The sequence below is a fragment of the Astatotilapia calliptera genome, chromosome 14, assembly GCF_964374335.1.
Source record: "Astatotilapia calliptera chromosome 14, fAstCal68.1, whole genome shotgun sequence".
Classification (NCBI taxonomy): domain Eukaryota; kingdom Metazoa; phylum Chordata; class Actinopteri; order Cichliformes; family Cichlidae; genus Astatotilapia; species Astatotilapia calliptera.
The window spans coordinates 28,168,759-28,185,038 of record NC_137435.1 but is presented as its reverse complement, the minus strand read 5'-3'; the positions used below and the strand labels follow the sequence as shown (position 1 = coordinate 28,185,038).

General features: G+C 42.5%; 1 protein-coding gene across 1 annotated transcript; it reads right to left on the bottom strand.

Annotated features, from left to right (window-relative positions):
• Window positions 1-10,986: 10,986 nt before the first annotated feature.
• LOC145420050 (uncharacterized) lies at window positions 10,987-16,058 on the bottom strand. The gene is made up of 2 exons (XM_080288803.1): window positions 14,321-16,058; window positions 10,987-13,973 (listed from the first exon to the last, which is right to left on the bottom strand). Exons 1-2 carry the CDS (start codon window positions 14,630-14,632, stop codon window positions 13,857-13,859), a joined length of 429 nt encoding a protein of 142 aa, XP_080144929.1. The 5' UTR covers window positions 14,633-16,058; the 3' UTR covers window positions 10,987-13,856.
• Window positions 16,059-16,280: the final 222 nt, after the last annotated feature.

The window sequence follows — 16,280 nt, the reverse complement described above, 5'->3', positions numbered from 1 at the left end:
CCTTTGCTTTATGAAAGGAAATTTACTCCTGTGCTTCTATTTGACAAATCGGGCTAGAAGACGGTTTTATCAGATCTGGCTTCAGGTAGGAAAAAAAGGCTCCGACTTTAAATTAAGCCTGATCGAGCAGGGGAGGAAATGCATTCCAGACTCCGAGATGATATCTTATTGTACGTCAGCACCCAGACCTCGGTGTATCAAAAAGAGAAGCTTTGACTGAAGTTCCATTACCACTCTCCACTTTAACGTTTTTTAAGTTCACACTTCAAAGACAGTGGGTCATCGGAGAGGGCCAGACTGAAGGCTGAGTATGCCCCCTGAAGGCTTCAGTTTATTGTTGGAGAGATTTCTCTCTGTAAGCTAAGCAACACATATCAGGATGCAGTAGCAGGTCTATGCAAGGCACAAGGCCTCTCACGGTGGGAGCGCTGGTGGATCACGGTTAGAGTGGAGCAGTAGCCTGGATGATAGTTACTTGGCCCTCAGTCTGCATCAATCAGGATTGACCTTTTTAAAACAAATAAGGAGTCGTTCAACATTTTAAATGAGACGATTCATGATGCTCTCATGTATAACTTAGTTTAGCAAATGCAAACTAGATGTAAGATATCAAACAAATGCGAGCATTGCTGTAGGGAGTTTTAGAGGAGCTGTTAGGTGGATTTTTGATTCATATCGGTTGTTTGTCTGAAATAACCCACATAAGGGTTCCTGAAGTAAAGTGAAAGCTCTTTCAGAGACTGAAAAACTCAAGCTTTTAAGTTTGGGTTCATTCCCTGGTTAGAGCCAGACAAAAGAATAGCAACTGCTTGGTATGGTCCCCTCACATAAGTAATTAAGTAAGTAAAATAAAAAAACACCTTTCAAGACAAGGATCACAAAGTGTTTCATAACAAAAAACAGAGAATAACAAAAGTTAACTAAATGCAAGTTACATAGAAAGCAGTACGCACTACATTGACTGTTGGTTTGAGCATGAAATAGCCCAAAACTTGTGTTGTGCTCTACCCATAATGTCTTTTTTTGTTGCACCTTTTCACAGCTTTAGTGGCCAGTCCAGGCTGTCCTAAAAACTTCTGTTAAGTCTTCAGTTAATCCAAAATACTGCAGCAAGAGTTCTGACAGGGACTAGAAAGAGAGAGCATATTTCTCCCATACGTTGGCTTCCCTTCATTGGCTGCCTGTTAAATCCAGAATAAAATTTGTATTCCACTTTGTATTTGGGAGACAGACACTATGTCTACTTTTAAGATTGCAATCAAAACTTTCCTTTTTGATAAAGCACATATTTAGGGCTCGATCACATGACCCTGAATCCTCCCTTAGTTACGCTGCAATACTCCTAGGCTGCTGGGGTCTTCCCATGACACACTGCTTCTTGTTCACACACCTTTTTCACTCCACTCTATGTGTTTATACACCGATCTCTGTTCAGTCATCTCTGGTTCTCTTCCACAGTGTTTCTTTTGTCATGTTTCCCACCCCCACGTCGCAGCAGATGGCTGCAGGTTTTTTCCTATTAAAAGAGAGTTTTTCCTTCCCACTGTCGCCAAGTGCTTGCTCTGATTGTTGGGGTTTTCGCTATTTTATTATTGTCTTTATCTTACCATATAAAGTGCCTTCAGGCAAACGAGTATTTACCTGTCAGATCACCGTTAATTTTCTGTTAATTTTCCATGGTGAAAACCAGAAACCTCCAGCAACCACTCGCTAACCTGTCAGGTGAGGACTAACAGGTGAGAAATTTCCTCAGAAAGTCCTCGTAACATCTTGTCCACGTAACATCTTGAACACACGGCCTTTGGGTTGGTTTCTAGGCATGTTAGTTTTGGATTTTCTGCTTTAACCAAGGTGCTATCCTAACCGACCATATTTGTAGGCTTTATGCTAGGCTAAGCTAGCTAGCTCAAGCTCTGTGTTTAACACAGAAAAATCCAGAAACTGATATTAATCTTCTCATTAAGAAAGTGCATTTCCTAAACTGCCTATTTGGAATGAACCACATCTTTAAATAAAACAATGCTGCAGCTAGCCTGTCTTTCAAAAGGCTGATTAATGGTTTCTGTGACTGTGTGGTCATTTACTATTATATCTCAGGACATCACTGAGCCAGAAATAGCTGCTTGGTGAACGGATGTCGCTTTATTTTTACTACAGAGTGCTATTAATCTTCTCAGCTAACTCCTGGCACAAATAAGCCGAGTGTGATGCAACTTACTGGGTTAATTTGCAAATTAACAAATGGGTCCTCTGAGTTTGGCTGTTGCACCTCCTTGGTATTCCTGCTGCGACTTGCATAAAGAATAAATGGCACTGTGCCGCTGATTAGCTTTGGAGCCACACGGTCTGACCACACTGCTGCTGTGTGTCCCGGGCCCTACAATAGGATACTATTGTGCTTTCTTTGTATGTTTTTATTTCTTTTAATCATGTTATTCCTTCCTGACCTGAACAGAAGACTGGAATAGAGTCGGAATGTGTGCAATTGAGTATTTTGATTTGGGCATTTTCTGGCTTGCGGCTGATTTGTTTTAAGAAGGTCAATGCTATTTACTTTGCTATTTGGTGGAAATGGGTATACGCTATTTATACCCCCCTTTGCCTGCTCATAATACTGCCGTATGTCAAGTCTCTGTATGTCTTTGTAATAACAAGCCTCCACAAAGAACCCCCATCTTTTATTTCACGCATTCATCAGGCGATCCGCTGGAGTGTGGGCCTTGTAATTACTACTTCTCACTTATTGGTTATCATATATCAGGCACAAAGCTATAAACAACCTGTGGAGAACAATGGGAGAGCCTTGCCAAAGCCCAGCATGACATTACTATCCCAGAGACACGGGCTGTCTGAGATTGTTATGGGTGTAATAAGAGGCACTTCACATGTAAAGCAATACATCTGGATGAGTGCGCTGCCTTTGACAGGGAGTATAATGGCAAATTGTTAAGGCTCGGATCGTCTAATTACCTCTTTGTTCACGTTGTGTAGCACTAATCTGAAATTTATGCAGTGTTGAAGGGTAAAGAAAAAGCATGCGGAGCAAAAGTCAGCATCAGCTGGGGCCGTCTTGTTTTGCAATCACGACTGCAGGATTTTGACGTCCACATTCGCCTCTTTTTGAACGCTCCTTTTGAAACAATCATTTTCTGTAATGAGAGGACAGCGTGCACAAAGTGTCTCAGTTTCACTGTTATGCAATTTTATGTAGTGCTATTAGGTGACTGAGTGAATGGGCCTGATTCTTCACCTCAGTCCATCTGCGTTCCTCATCCTGTTTTGAAATGAGATAATGTTCTTCACAGCCTGCGGCAGGTAGCATGAATGACGCCGCTGCCATATCCTCTGAATGTCAGCATTACTGGAATTAAACGAGCAGATAACTGAGCTGCTAAACAATCAAAATGTTGTGATTGTGATCCAAGTTCTCTTGAAATGCATTTATGGAAGCACGTTTTAATAGAAACGCATCTAAGAGGCAGCTAAGTCTTACTGTCCACACTTGAAAAATTTCCAGGGCTTTTGAAATGCCAGCATGGATATTAGAATCACTTGCTTTATGACTGCTCTGTAGAAATGTCGAAGTTTTCCATATGCATGCCTTAAATTTCCTTCTCTTTCTTCTTCTTGTGCCTTACAAACAGCCGATCCGTCTCATCCGACGGTAAAAACAGAGCTGCACAGCCACTGCTGCTTCCTGCAGCTGCCATCCTTCCTAAAACTGGCGTTCAACCCTTAAGCAAATAATTTGTTTAAACACTGATTATAGAAACTGTTATCTGTCTTGCTACCAGCTGACTACATGCAACACTGTGGCAACGTTGCCAGCTCTTTTTTCAAGGACAGTGGGTACTTGTTGCTAAAAACGTTTCCACAAGTTGGCTCTTATAAATAGGATATATTTTCTACAGTTCCCTGTTTGGAGTAAGAGAAGTGCACTACCCCTGAAGAGCCTGAGCGGTTCATGATAACACCGCTTGGGTTATGACTAGTATGTGACTGGCTTGCCAAACTGAAAGGTTGGGTTTAGACATAAGCTTAACACTGGTTATGTTTAGGTGGGAGCCTGAGATGCTTAAGTTTGGGTGCAGAGTTGGACGTTGTTCTGGTAGAGATCTTAGTTGACCTTTTCTGTCTAGTTAAAGCTGCTGTGATGCATGGTCATCTGTTCTTTTGTTTTTACTTGTTTTACATCACTTGCTCTTATTGCGGTTCCTGAGCTTCCATATCAGTCATTTCTATACGCAGGTATCTGCAGAAGAATATTCAGAATCTTAGAGTTAACCTGACTTGTCTTGTTTGAGCAGACATATTGATGTCTCTGCTGAAACTCAATCTCAAAATTATCTGCATTATAAGCAAAGTCTGGTGGAAACAGCAGGAAGTGTTGAATCTGATATCGTGGCTGCAGTGGAAGCCCTTAAAAGCTGGCCACTGTCTCCAGAGGCAGACTATCTGACGGGTTCACAGACTGTCTTATCATCACCTGCCTGCACACCTGTCCCACATTGCCTTGTTTTTATACCAGCCCACTGTCTTGTCAAAAATCCTGCTCCGTCAGTTTGACGGAGTTTGACTGCCTGACTACTTGCTGTTTGGTCTTGTTTGCTTTGCTGGCATCTTATCTGTTGTGTCTGACTGCATACGTCTGTACTTACACTTGCTTTTCTCATGCAAACGGGTGCTCACACTGACAAGTACAGTCATGTAATGAAAGATTTTATAGGACTCTCTGAAGTCCTGTGAAAAACTACATACACCCTTACTACTTCCATAGGAATTATGAGGGTCAGTAGCAGAAGCATCAAATGTGCTTGATAAACTGATCATCAGCAGGTGTGAGCACCTCCCATTGTTTGATTATAATGCATAGCACCTCGTTTGCAGAAAACCAAACACAGTATATCAGCACAAACACCTCATATTTACTCTCAGGACAGTGGAGCAGGGGTGAGTCCAGCATGAGTCCACCTGTCTAACAGCTAAAGCTTGACTCAGACTAAATCATGCAACAGGACAATGATCTCAAGCACAGCAGCAAATCTACAACAGAATGTCTGAAAAAGAAAAGAATGAAGGTGTTGCAATGACCAAGTCAAACTTCAGACCTCAGCAAGACTAAAATGCTGTGACCTTATAAGAGCTAAGCATGAAGAAATGTCTGCAAACCTCAACGAAATGAAACAACGTGCAAAGATAAGTGGGCCAAAATTCCTCCACAACATTGGGTCGTGCAGACTTTGTTGTTGCTAAAGGTGGTATTCGCCAAATATGTTCTCACCAGAGTACCAAATGGCAATCTAACAATTGTCAAAAGGTTTGGTGTGGAATACTTTAGACTTTACATCATCCATGGTCACCAGCATGTCTAGTTAGTGGAAGGGGGAGCACCAAACAATTTTCAGCCAATAGGTGGAAGATGCTTTTTTAACACAGCTACCAAATGGTTGCATAGTTATCAAACACTGTTGTGTAAAAGCTTTTTCATTGTAGAAGAATTTAGAATTAGCTGTGGCTCTTTTTCTGAGCACTTTCTGAGTCTCTAAATTGAGACAAAGTGCATGCAACCTTACAGTCTGTGCATACTGCGTTTGCGATGTCACAACAACTTAATGAAGCTAATGTGAAGTCATTATACATAAAAAAAACCCTGATGTGAAATAAAACATACATAAAAGTTGTTGGTTATGTAAAATAAAGTTAGTGTCCTGGGAAATATGGACTAGTCCTGCACAGGCCTCATCTTTTTGCAGCCGTCCGTATTAACTCCTATCCTCCCGTTGCTGGTTTGTGTAGATTTACAAAGGAACTATTACAAAATGTAATTTTTTTTAAAACTCAGGTTTGTTCATTAAAACAAAGCTTTTTGTGACCCAAATGTATTTCTTACTTAGAAATCAGAGAAACGGGTCTACAGCACAATTATAACCGTTATAACAACAGCCAGCTGTGCTTCTGAACCATTCCACCCCAACTTTGACCTGAGTTCAAACCAGCCTCTGTGGGAAGCAAATTCATAGCAGCTCTGCAGCTGAATCATTAAGAAATATAAAAATAGATGCAAATACAAGAAAATAGACAGCAGCTCTGATTAGCGACCTCAAACATCCTGAAACAATGTCCGAATTAGGGCCTTTTTTTGATGAACATGTAAACATTTAGTTAAAAAAAATATGTTTCAGGCACAGGATGTTTATCCATCACGAGACATCACAAAGTCTCTCTCAGACTCAGGAGGACACACACAGCCACCATAAATGTGCCAGCGAGAGCAAAACATTTTTGAGATATTACAAAATAAATTGGGCCTGTATATTCATATGAGAGGGATTTGTGAAAGTATAAACATTGCCCCAAAAGTTTGCATTAGCTAAGAAGAATGAGATGGATTATAGTCTTCTTTCGTTCAGCTTTGTCAAACACATGAAATAAACGTATGATTCACTGGTGTATTAACAGGACGTCTGCATGCGGTGCGTGCATTCGTGCGTGTTTGCACAGGAGGGCTAATGCTGAATGGCTCAATTTGCAAACAGTGAAAAGTCTCTGCTTTGTTTTTAAAGGCTGGAGTTTCTGGGCATACACTTGGACACTCTCAGATGTCCTTGGGGAGCAATGCAGTTGAAAGCAATACCAGTGCATGGTCATACAGACGTAGTGGAGAGGGGTGGGGGTGTGTGTTTTGAATGGCTAAGGATTTGCACAGAGAGAAAGAAGGGTTGGAGGATTTAGGAATGTTTCAAGATAAAGTTTTTAGGGGAGGTGAGCCAAAACAATGATATTATGTTATTGAGATTGTTAGAATTTCTGTGGGAGGAGAAACAACAATGCCAGTTTGCCACAGTTGTATAACAGGAGATGATCGTATATTATTCTTCTTTCCCAGAATATGAATGCTCTAAAGGCATCCTGCTTGGGGATTGATTGTGTTTCACTACAGGTCGTAGTGCAGCTAGTGACCGACACAGGCTGTCAGCCAGCCCGGCATGGAAAGACTAAAAATGGACTGAGGGGTGTTGGGGTGAGCAAGGTTAAAGGAACAAGTAGCATATCTGACTTGAAATAACACATGCAGTTGGTGTTTATTATGTCAGGAGCCGTCAGTCAGCTTCAGAAACTTTCCTTACACAATGAACAAATCTTAGATGTGTTTATTCTTTAAGGTCGGCTTGAAATGTGTTTCGTAAACTGTCTGCTTTGTTGGCATTTTTAACACCATGCTGCAAGAGGCAACAACCCAAATGGACGCTCTTTAAGGGGCATCCGCACAAAAGCATTTATGTTATTGGCTCAGTTTCCTTTCACACCTTGCTAAAACCTTGCTAACTAGGCAACTGGAGCCTGGAGTGTCCAAGAAAGCCATGATTATACTTTTACACAAACTGACACGAACAGACCCGATGCTGAGTACTCATTATCAAGTCCACTTGAGGTCCACTCAGGTCCGAGTGACAAGAATCAACTGTCAGGTAAAAAGCGATGTGCAATCTGAATCAGATGCTAAGGTAACCCTCAGTGTGCTGTATTTACCTGCAAATGTCAGTCAGCTGTATTCTTCACTCTCATTGGTAGCTGCTTTCATTGCTCGACTCAAAGTTGAGACGAGTCTTAACTGGGACCCACCCACTTCACATGCTGTCCATCTACACCAAGCGGTGCAAGTCCAAAGCTAGGAAGATTATGATGGACCTCTCCCATCCCAACAATGGACTCTTCTCACTGTTGAGGTCTGGGAAGTGCTTCCGCTCCCTTAAGGCCAAAACAGAGAGAATGAGGAGGAGCTTCTTCCCCCAGGCTATTCGGGCCCTGAACCAGGTGTAGGACTGGACTCTCCCACACACGTCACTATAAGACTGGACTCTCACACACGTCACCACACACACCATTTCCTATAATCCTATAATTCCTATAATTTATAATCCTTATCTTTATAATCTCTTCTGCTATTTGCACATTCTTTACTGTAAATTCCTAAGTTAATTTGTAAATTTTTGTAGTAAACTGTAAATTGTAAATATTGTAAAACTTTCTTCTGTCATTTAATGGTCGGGCATTGTACAGCTACAAGCATTTCACCCCCATGTCATACTGTGTATGGTTGTGTGTGTTTGACAAATAAAATTTGAATTTGAATTCAGCTTGTGGCCATTTCGTCCATCGCTGACATCACTGCCATGCCTTCGACTTTCTATAGTTGCTGCTAGTTGCTTTTATGTGGATGCCCTTAAGGGGTCAGGCTTGTTGGGCGTGAAGAAGGTGGAAATATGAAGCAAAACTTGCAAAAAAACTAAAGAGCTAAAAAGCTATGCTAAAGTGAAAAATATTGAGGATTGTCATGTGAATTTTGCTCAAAAGTTGTCCAACATATTGGATGTCTTAAAAACACCTATTCCCGGGCTGGTGGGCAGTGGTGGTTGCTGGTGGAAGTTGCTGCTTCTACCTGGATGAAACTGGCTGCAAAGAATGTACTGCACCAAAACCTCGCTTTTGGTTGCTTGCAGATTGCCACAGTCACCTGTAGTTTTTATCCCTCAGCTATAAAACACTGACATCATCCACCCAACTTTGTGAACATGATAACTCGAGAACGATACAACATAGGACTTTTAAATTGTTACCATAGGTGCATAAAAATAATCTTGGACAAGTTAGAATCTTGGTGGCAATGATCTCAAGTGCAAAGTTTTCTGAAAAGCTTGTGAATGCAATAACTCAAGAAGGATGTCGCCTACGATGTTCAAACTTATCAGTGCATCCACTGGGAGGCTGAGGGGTAGCACTGGCAGCATTTTTCATGTTTGTTTAGCAGATACTTGCTTACTGCTAGCCCAGCGATAGTAAAACTTGAAAAACTGCATTGCAAACAGAAAATGTAGACTGTTCACCTTCAAAATAAAAGTTGTTAGCAGTGCAGCAAACATGTTTCAAAAACCTTTACTTTGAAGGCTTTCATTTCTAATTTATGTCACACTGTTCCCAGTTTCACTACAGCTCGGAGAGTAGACATACAGTGTTTGTACCACTTCCATTGAAACTATGACTGAGCAATGTGATAGCAAACAAAACAACCACATGGAAGTTTCTGCCAACCAGCTGGACAATAACGTTTTTTCCATAGCGACAGCTGGATGCCAGGAAGTCACTGACTCATCTGGAGACCTGTGTGATGCGGGCGTTAGCAGTCAGTTTCCCAGCAATTACAATCAACCTCCAGCAATAGATAGACTGTTACTTAGAACTAATCAGCAGATATGGATACAGCTTGATGACATTTGCTGAAAACTCCCTTCTTTTCCTCCAAATATGGTAACACCAATAAACTTCACACCATCTACCAATAAACCAACATAGTGGCTTATGCTGAGACTTCGAAATAAAAATTCAACACTAATGGGTGACATCATGAAGGCTACATCCATGTTCAAAAGCGTCTGTAGTCTGGGGGCTAGCACGAGAGAAAGGAAGATGTTTTGCGCTGTTGGCATTGTTGTTTCCAGGAAATCTGACCAATACTGGATAAATTATTAATGCTAAACAAATAAATAACGCATCCAAGTTTAATTAGAAATTAAATCCAGTCGAATAATTAGCCCTGAACGTAGTTAAAGAAACCTTTCCCTCTAAATGGTGAAATCTGGTCCTGGTATGTGATTAGCTCTGTGAGTTTAACTAGTGCTCCAGTCTGTAAAACCCTCCCTGGTGTTCAGGTTCAAGGCCCTGTGGACGGCCCTCGGATTTCTCTCCTCTCCTTCTCTGTACTGATGGAAAACTAATAAAATACTGAAGGAGGGTGCATTGCTCGCTCTTCTTTGAAGAAAAAAAAGGAGGGAGGGGATTATTTCTCACAGCTGTGCAGTCCTCGGGCCATATCTAAGGAGCCGCCACCATAGATGTCAGCTCTGTCTCACACTAGCTCTTAAATCAATCACATGTCAAGGCTGTGAATAGCAGCCCAATAAGCTCAATTAACACTAAAATACTCCGAATCCATGCCCCTCTGCCACCCGTCACCACCTCCTGGGCGAGGCCTCTCAGATCTCGGGACATGAGAAGACGCCGACATCCCTGACTCACCATAGCTCCGGCCCAGCAGTGGCCCCCGTAGCCACGCACAGCCCCTATCAAGCTATAGCCGCATAACTTAAGCCTGCATTCACACACAGACAGCTCAGTGCCTATTTATACACCACATCCTGGCAACGCACACGAGAAAACAAAACTCCTGCAGTATCAGTGTATCCAGTGTTGTCTCCCTCTCAATGCTCAGTTCCCATCTGATGTCGGAGGGGGCACAGAGACATAGCTGCTTAGGATAACTGAAAGATGGCTGCTTTAGATAGCTGGAGGTACCAAAACAACCTGATTATGCATTTGGCTGATATTCCAATTGTATTCCCTGCATGTAATGCATTCCTGGCCATGTAACTGTCATTACCGACATTGTTAGCTACAATAAAACAGCAGGTAGGCGTGTGATTTAACTCCCACGTTCTGCTGTGAAAATAAAGACAGACACCTTTAACTTTACTAAAAAAGAAACTCACAACTGGGACATGAGGTTGGTAACATATCCAGACCTCACAGTATAATCACAACTATAGCTTTAGTTGTTGTGAGTGAACCAATATTCTGTGAACTTAATAAAAAAGATGTTAAAGATGCTGAGCACTTTCCTGGTTTGAGTTTAAAACAAAATACCTCCAAACTACTTCAAAAATGTTTCTTATGATGTGGATTTATTTTTATATTTACCAAAAAAACCACACCACAACAAAAAAAAAGGCTTACACGTGATTAGGTGAACATCAAATGGGAAAAAATAGACTCCTCAGATCAGAAAAAATGAAAGATCACAAAGAAGCACTCTTTATTATTCAATTTTATTTATATAGCGGAAAATCACAACAACAGTTGCCTCAACGCGCTTTATGTTTTAAGATAAAAACTCTACAATAGGACAGAGAAAACCCCAACAATCAAACAACCTCCTGTCAGCAAGCGGTTTGGCGACAGTACAAGGAAAAAACTCCCTTTTAACAGGAAGAAACCTCCAGCAGAACCAGACTCAGGGAGGGCGGTCATCTGCCGAGACCAGTTGGGGGTGAGGAAAAGAAAAGAGGACTTCTGCATAACGCAACTGATGCTCCCAACCCCATTAAGAAAGAAGAAATCCCATGAATGACCCCTGATAAGGCACACTGTGAAGTGGAAACCATTTCAGGTGACTACATCATTAAGAGAAGGCCAAGGGTTTGCAGCGCTGTCAAAAAAGCAAAGGGTGACTACTTTCAGGAATCAAAGATAAAAAACAAAACAACTTTTACATATCAATTTTATCTTTGTTAAATAACTTTACATCTTGCTTCATATATTTGATGTCTTCAGTTTGTATCTACAATATAGAGAGTAGTGAACAAAGAAAAACCATTAAATAAGGAGGTTTCTCCAAACTTGACTGGTAGTGTATATATAGCAGCATAGTGATGGTGGGTTTGAATCCACTGTCCAGCTCACGTCTTTCTGTGTGGAGTTTACATGTTCTCCTCATCCTTGCGTGGGGTTCTCTCCGGTGCTCTGGTGTACTCTTACAGTCCAAACACATGCATGTCGCTGGTGGCTCGAAATTGACTGCCAGTGTGAATGTTTGTCTGCCTCTCAGTGTTAGAACTGTGAAAGACTGGTGACCTCTCCAGGATCCCAACAGCTTGGTTGGTCTCTAGCCCCTGAGCTCACTTTGACCAGAGACTTGAAACAGAGACAAACAATAGCTTGTCCTCATATAATTTGTCTTTTAAAGGCATAAGCCTCTGAACCTTGGGCAGAAGCACTTCCCACCTTACGCTTAAAGACAAAAGTGTTTGCTGGTTGTGGAATAACCTGCCAGAGGAAATATGGTTCACCTCATTAGCATCTTTTATATCCCCCAAGTCTCATGTATACTATATACTATGAATTCAAGAGTCAAAAATATTAGGATTACGATTTAAGGATTAGCCTCCCTTGTTGTGCCAAGTAATGATATTTAGTATTTCTACTTTTTTATTTTTTTAAACTAACATCTTTACTTATATTGACAAATAGTCTGTAGTGAGCATGATTTATGAAGGGGTTAAATATAAAATTAATAAATTACCTGATTAAGTCATTATGACTTAACCTAGCCATGTTTTGGTTCCTTGAAGTAGGGTTATAGAATAGTGATGTTATCTAAAATTTCTGCTGCCCTCTCGGCCAGATCTCTCTTGAAAAAACAAACAAGGGAAATATCAAAGTTCCTGGAGCAAGTTTTTGGCACAACACTGTTAAGGAGGAAAAGGGCAGATACAGACATTTATGCTGCAATCATTATAGTAAGATTATTATTGATCATTGTGTCACGGTGTGCAAAGGTGAATCGTGCGGAGAGAATGAAGAAGGGACCCAAACGCAGACAATGGAAATGAAGATGAAACTGAAAACGAGCCTTTATTTGTGGCTGAATGAACACTACAAAAAAAAAAAAAAAAAAAAAAAAAAAAAAAAATTTAATTGGGGACAGCCAAGCATGAAACTGGAACTAAACAACCTGAAACCTGGAAACATGGCACAGACTTTCAAAGTAACAGAGCACAGAGTAGACATAACATAGGACACAGGGGAGGCACATAAACAAAACCTAAAGACTAGAAATCATGAAATACTAAGAAATAGGGAGCTAGAAATACTGAAACTGAGACTAACAGTGAAAACTTATGATAAAATCAAAGATTAATAACAACACAAACTCAAAACACTGGTTTGCAGTGAAAGTACCCACACCTCAAGGGCTGGCTCCAGACAGCCCAAACCAGAAGAGCATAACAATAACAACCCAACCAGGGCGGATGGTGGTGGTCCAAAACAAAAAGCACTAGAGCTCATGAAATAGTCGAAAACAGAATATCCACAACAAGCACTGGAACTCCAGAAACAGCCTAACCCTAACCCGGCCTGGAGGATGAAAGCGCAGGAGCCCAGGCCTAAAAAGTTCAGGGGGCCAAACTGCACGGAAAGCGGCGGCGCAGACACAGTTCAGGAGGCTGTCCGTGGAGCCAGCAGCAGCGAAGAAACAGTCCAGGGTGCCTGCCGTGAAGAAAGCGGCAGCGGCGCCAGTGTAACAAGTCCAGACGCTGACCACATGGGAAGCAGCTTTGGCAACACAGTTCAGGAGGCCGTTAATGATGTCAAAGATGCTCAGCTGATGGCCTGGAAAGTGGCTGGCGACAGTGTGGTGCTGGACGTGGACAAGCAGGCTGTGGACAGCTGGATGGACTCTCCAGAGCCCCCAGTGGGAGCAGATCCAGAGCTAGCAGTTGCGGAGACCTCTGGCTGAGATGAAGCAGGGCCAGCAGGTGTGGAGACCCCTGGCTGAATCGGTGGCTGAGCAGATATCTGAGCTAATACCTGAACTAATAACTGAGCTAGCGAGTAAGCTAGTGATAGAAGTTGATGTTGTTGTAATGGTGGATGAAGTGGTGGATTAGCAGGTGGCTGAACTAGTTCTCCTAAGCCTCCAAAAAACGAGGGAAACGGCTGGACAGGCTCACCTAAGCCTCCAGCGGAAACAGGAACGGATGCAGGCACCTGCTGGACACTAGCCGCTCCCACTCGAGGAGTGGGTATGGGTGCAGAGGTGGGCTGTGTCCTGGCTAGCATCGCCCTGGGAACTGGTATGGTTGCCGGGGCAGACCGGACACCAGTCACTCCCACCCGAGGGGTAGGTATGGGTGTAGCAGGTTGCTGGTTCATGGCCACCCTCACCCTGGGAGCCGGAATAGGTACCGGCAACGGCTGGGCAGCTGCTGTCCCCACCCGAGGAGCTGGTACAGATGCAGACACTAGCAGAGCTTCACCTGGCCTTGAATCCGGAGCAGGGACCAACCGGGCCCCGGGCCCCAGCCCCCCTCACCCGGGAAACTGATACAGGTGCAGGGGACGGCCGGACCACAGCTGCCCTGGAAACAGGGGCACAGAGAGGCAGAGGAGAAGGCTCGGAAAAAACAGTCTCAGCAAAAATAGGTTTAAAACCTTTTTGTTCACTCAACCTTTTGGTTGAGTGAACCAACTGTGACTTGACAGAACCTGACTTGGTAACATGGCTTACAGTTTTTGATTTAACAGCGTTAACAGTCCTTGAAAAATGATTGTCTTTTACCTCCTCTGGAGGAGCAGAACGAAAGGAATCCTCCAAGTCCAACTCCTCATCAAAAAAAGAAATCCCAAAGCTTTCCTGGGTGAGTTCATAGTTTCTTATGTTTGCGGGTTCTGAAGGCGCGTAAGAAAAGGAGTCACTTTTACTCACCACTGAAGGTTGCTCAGCTGGTGTAGAGTGACGGCGCCGTGAGCGCCGCTTCCTCCGGGAAGAGGAAGCCGGTGATCCAGGCAACTTGGCCTCCAGCGCGCAGAATGGGGAGCGCAGGCATGAAGGCTTGGGTGCTGGTTTAGCAGCAAGTGAAGCAGCACGGCATCTCCGGTGTCCCCCCAGAGCTAAACGAGTCCCTTGAAATATGCTTTCGTAGTCAGGGGTGAGCCATGGCTTCCACCTGAGCTCGTCTTCCAGCTGGGCGAGAACAGCCTGCTGTCGCTCATGCATTTCGAAGGCTGCTGCGTCCATTATTTGTCAGAGCTTCCAAAGGCAAATTGTGTGGTGAGAATGAGGAGTGGACCCAAACACAGACGATGGAGATGTTTAACTGAAAACGAGCCTTTATTTGTGGCTGAATGTAATACTACAAACTAACAAAAACCTTAACTGGGGACAGCTAAACTGGAACCCTAGCTAGCAAGAAACTGGGGAACATGAACAGAATGATGAGACACAGACAGTCTGATGAAGAACAGAGGTAAATATACACACAAGGTAACGAGGGGAATGCACAACAGGAGGGAGACACAGCTGAACCTAATTAGACGTGAGGAGACAGGGAGGAAGCAAAACAGAATACATTGCCATAGGACACAGACTTTCAAAGTAAAACAGGAAACACACGAACACGGACGCAAGGATGAAGAAGACACAGAGAAAAGAGACGTGGAGCAGGAAGGCACAGGGGAGGCACATAAACAAAACCCAAAGACTAGAAATCATGAAATACTAAGGAGCTAGGGAGCTAGAAATACTGGAAACTGAAACCAAGAGACTAGCAGTGAAAAATTATGATAAAATAAAGATCAATAATAGTACAATCTTAGGACCGTGACACATTATTTTTAATATTTTTGCAATTATATAACTTTAAAGTTGTTTTTAAAGTGTGCTACTAAGTTTAGCAAGAAAGTCGTGATCTAAACTTAACCTTAAGAAACTGCAGAAAAAATACAAATAACCCGAAACAAGACTTGAATGTGCGTGTGTTGTCCCTCCTGCACCCCGCTTTCACCCTAATGTGGCCGTTTTTGGTCTTTTAAAGTGGAAACACACGTATACGGCATTTGTTTCAGGAACGCATGCATAGCTATTTTTTTTAAAACCTCATACATTGGTCAGACTTCAGTCTTCTTATGATATTTTACGTATTAACCGCTCGAAGTTCCAAACTGCTGCCAGAACGGCTAAAGCGGCTTTTCTCTCTAAAATTATTACCACTAATGGTGATAATCCACGAATTCTATTTAAAATTTTTAACTCTGTGGTGAACCCCCGTCCCTCTATGCCACTGCTGTCTTCCCCGGGTCTTTGTGGAAAATTCTCAAACTATTTTTTAGATAAAGTTTTATCCCTTAGATCTACTCTTCCTCTGGTGACTGATTGTATGTCTACTCCTGATTGTTCGGCCACTTTTTATCAATTTGAACCCGTTTCTCTCTCCACTCTGAAGCGTCTAATTGATAAATTGAACAATACTAACTGTGTACATGATGCTCTCCCATCCCGTATTGTTAAGGATTGTTTCAGTGTAATTGGACCTTGTTTATTGTCCATATTGAACTTCTCCTTGCTTTCTGGCTATGTACCTTCAGCTCTCAAGCATGCCATAATCCAACCTGTTCTAAAAAAAAGGAACCTTGAGCTTAGTGATTTTGCCAATTTTAGGCCAATTTCTAAGCTTCCCTTCCTGGCTAAAATACTTGAGAAGGTGGTTCTGCTCCAACTGCAGACCTACCTTGATGAGAATAATATAAATGATAAATTTCAATCGGCCTTCAAACAACATCACAGCACAGAATCAGCATTGCTTCGTGTTTTCAATGATCTCCTACTAATGGCTGACAACGGACGCCCCTCAGTCTTAGTGCTTTTGGATCTATCATCGGCATTTGAC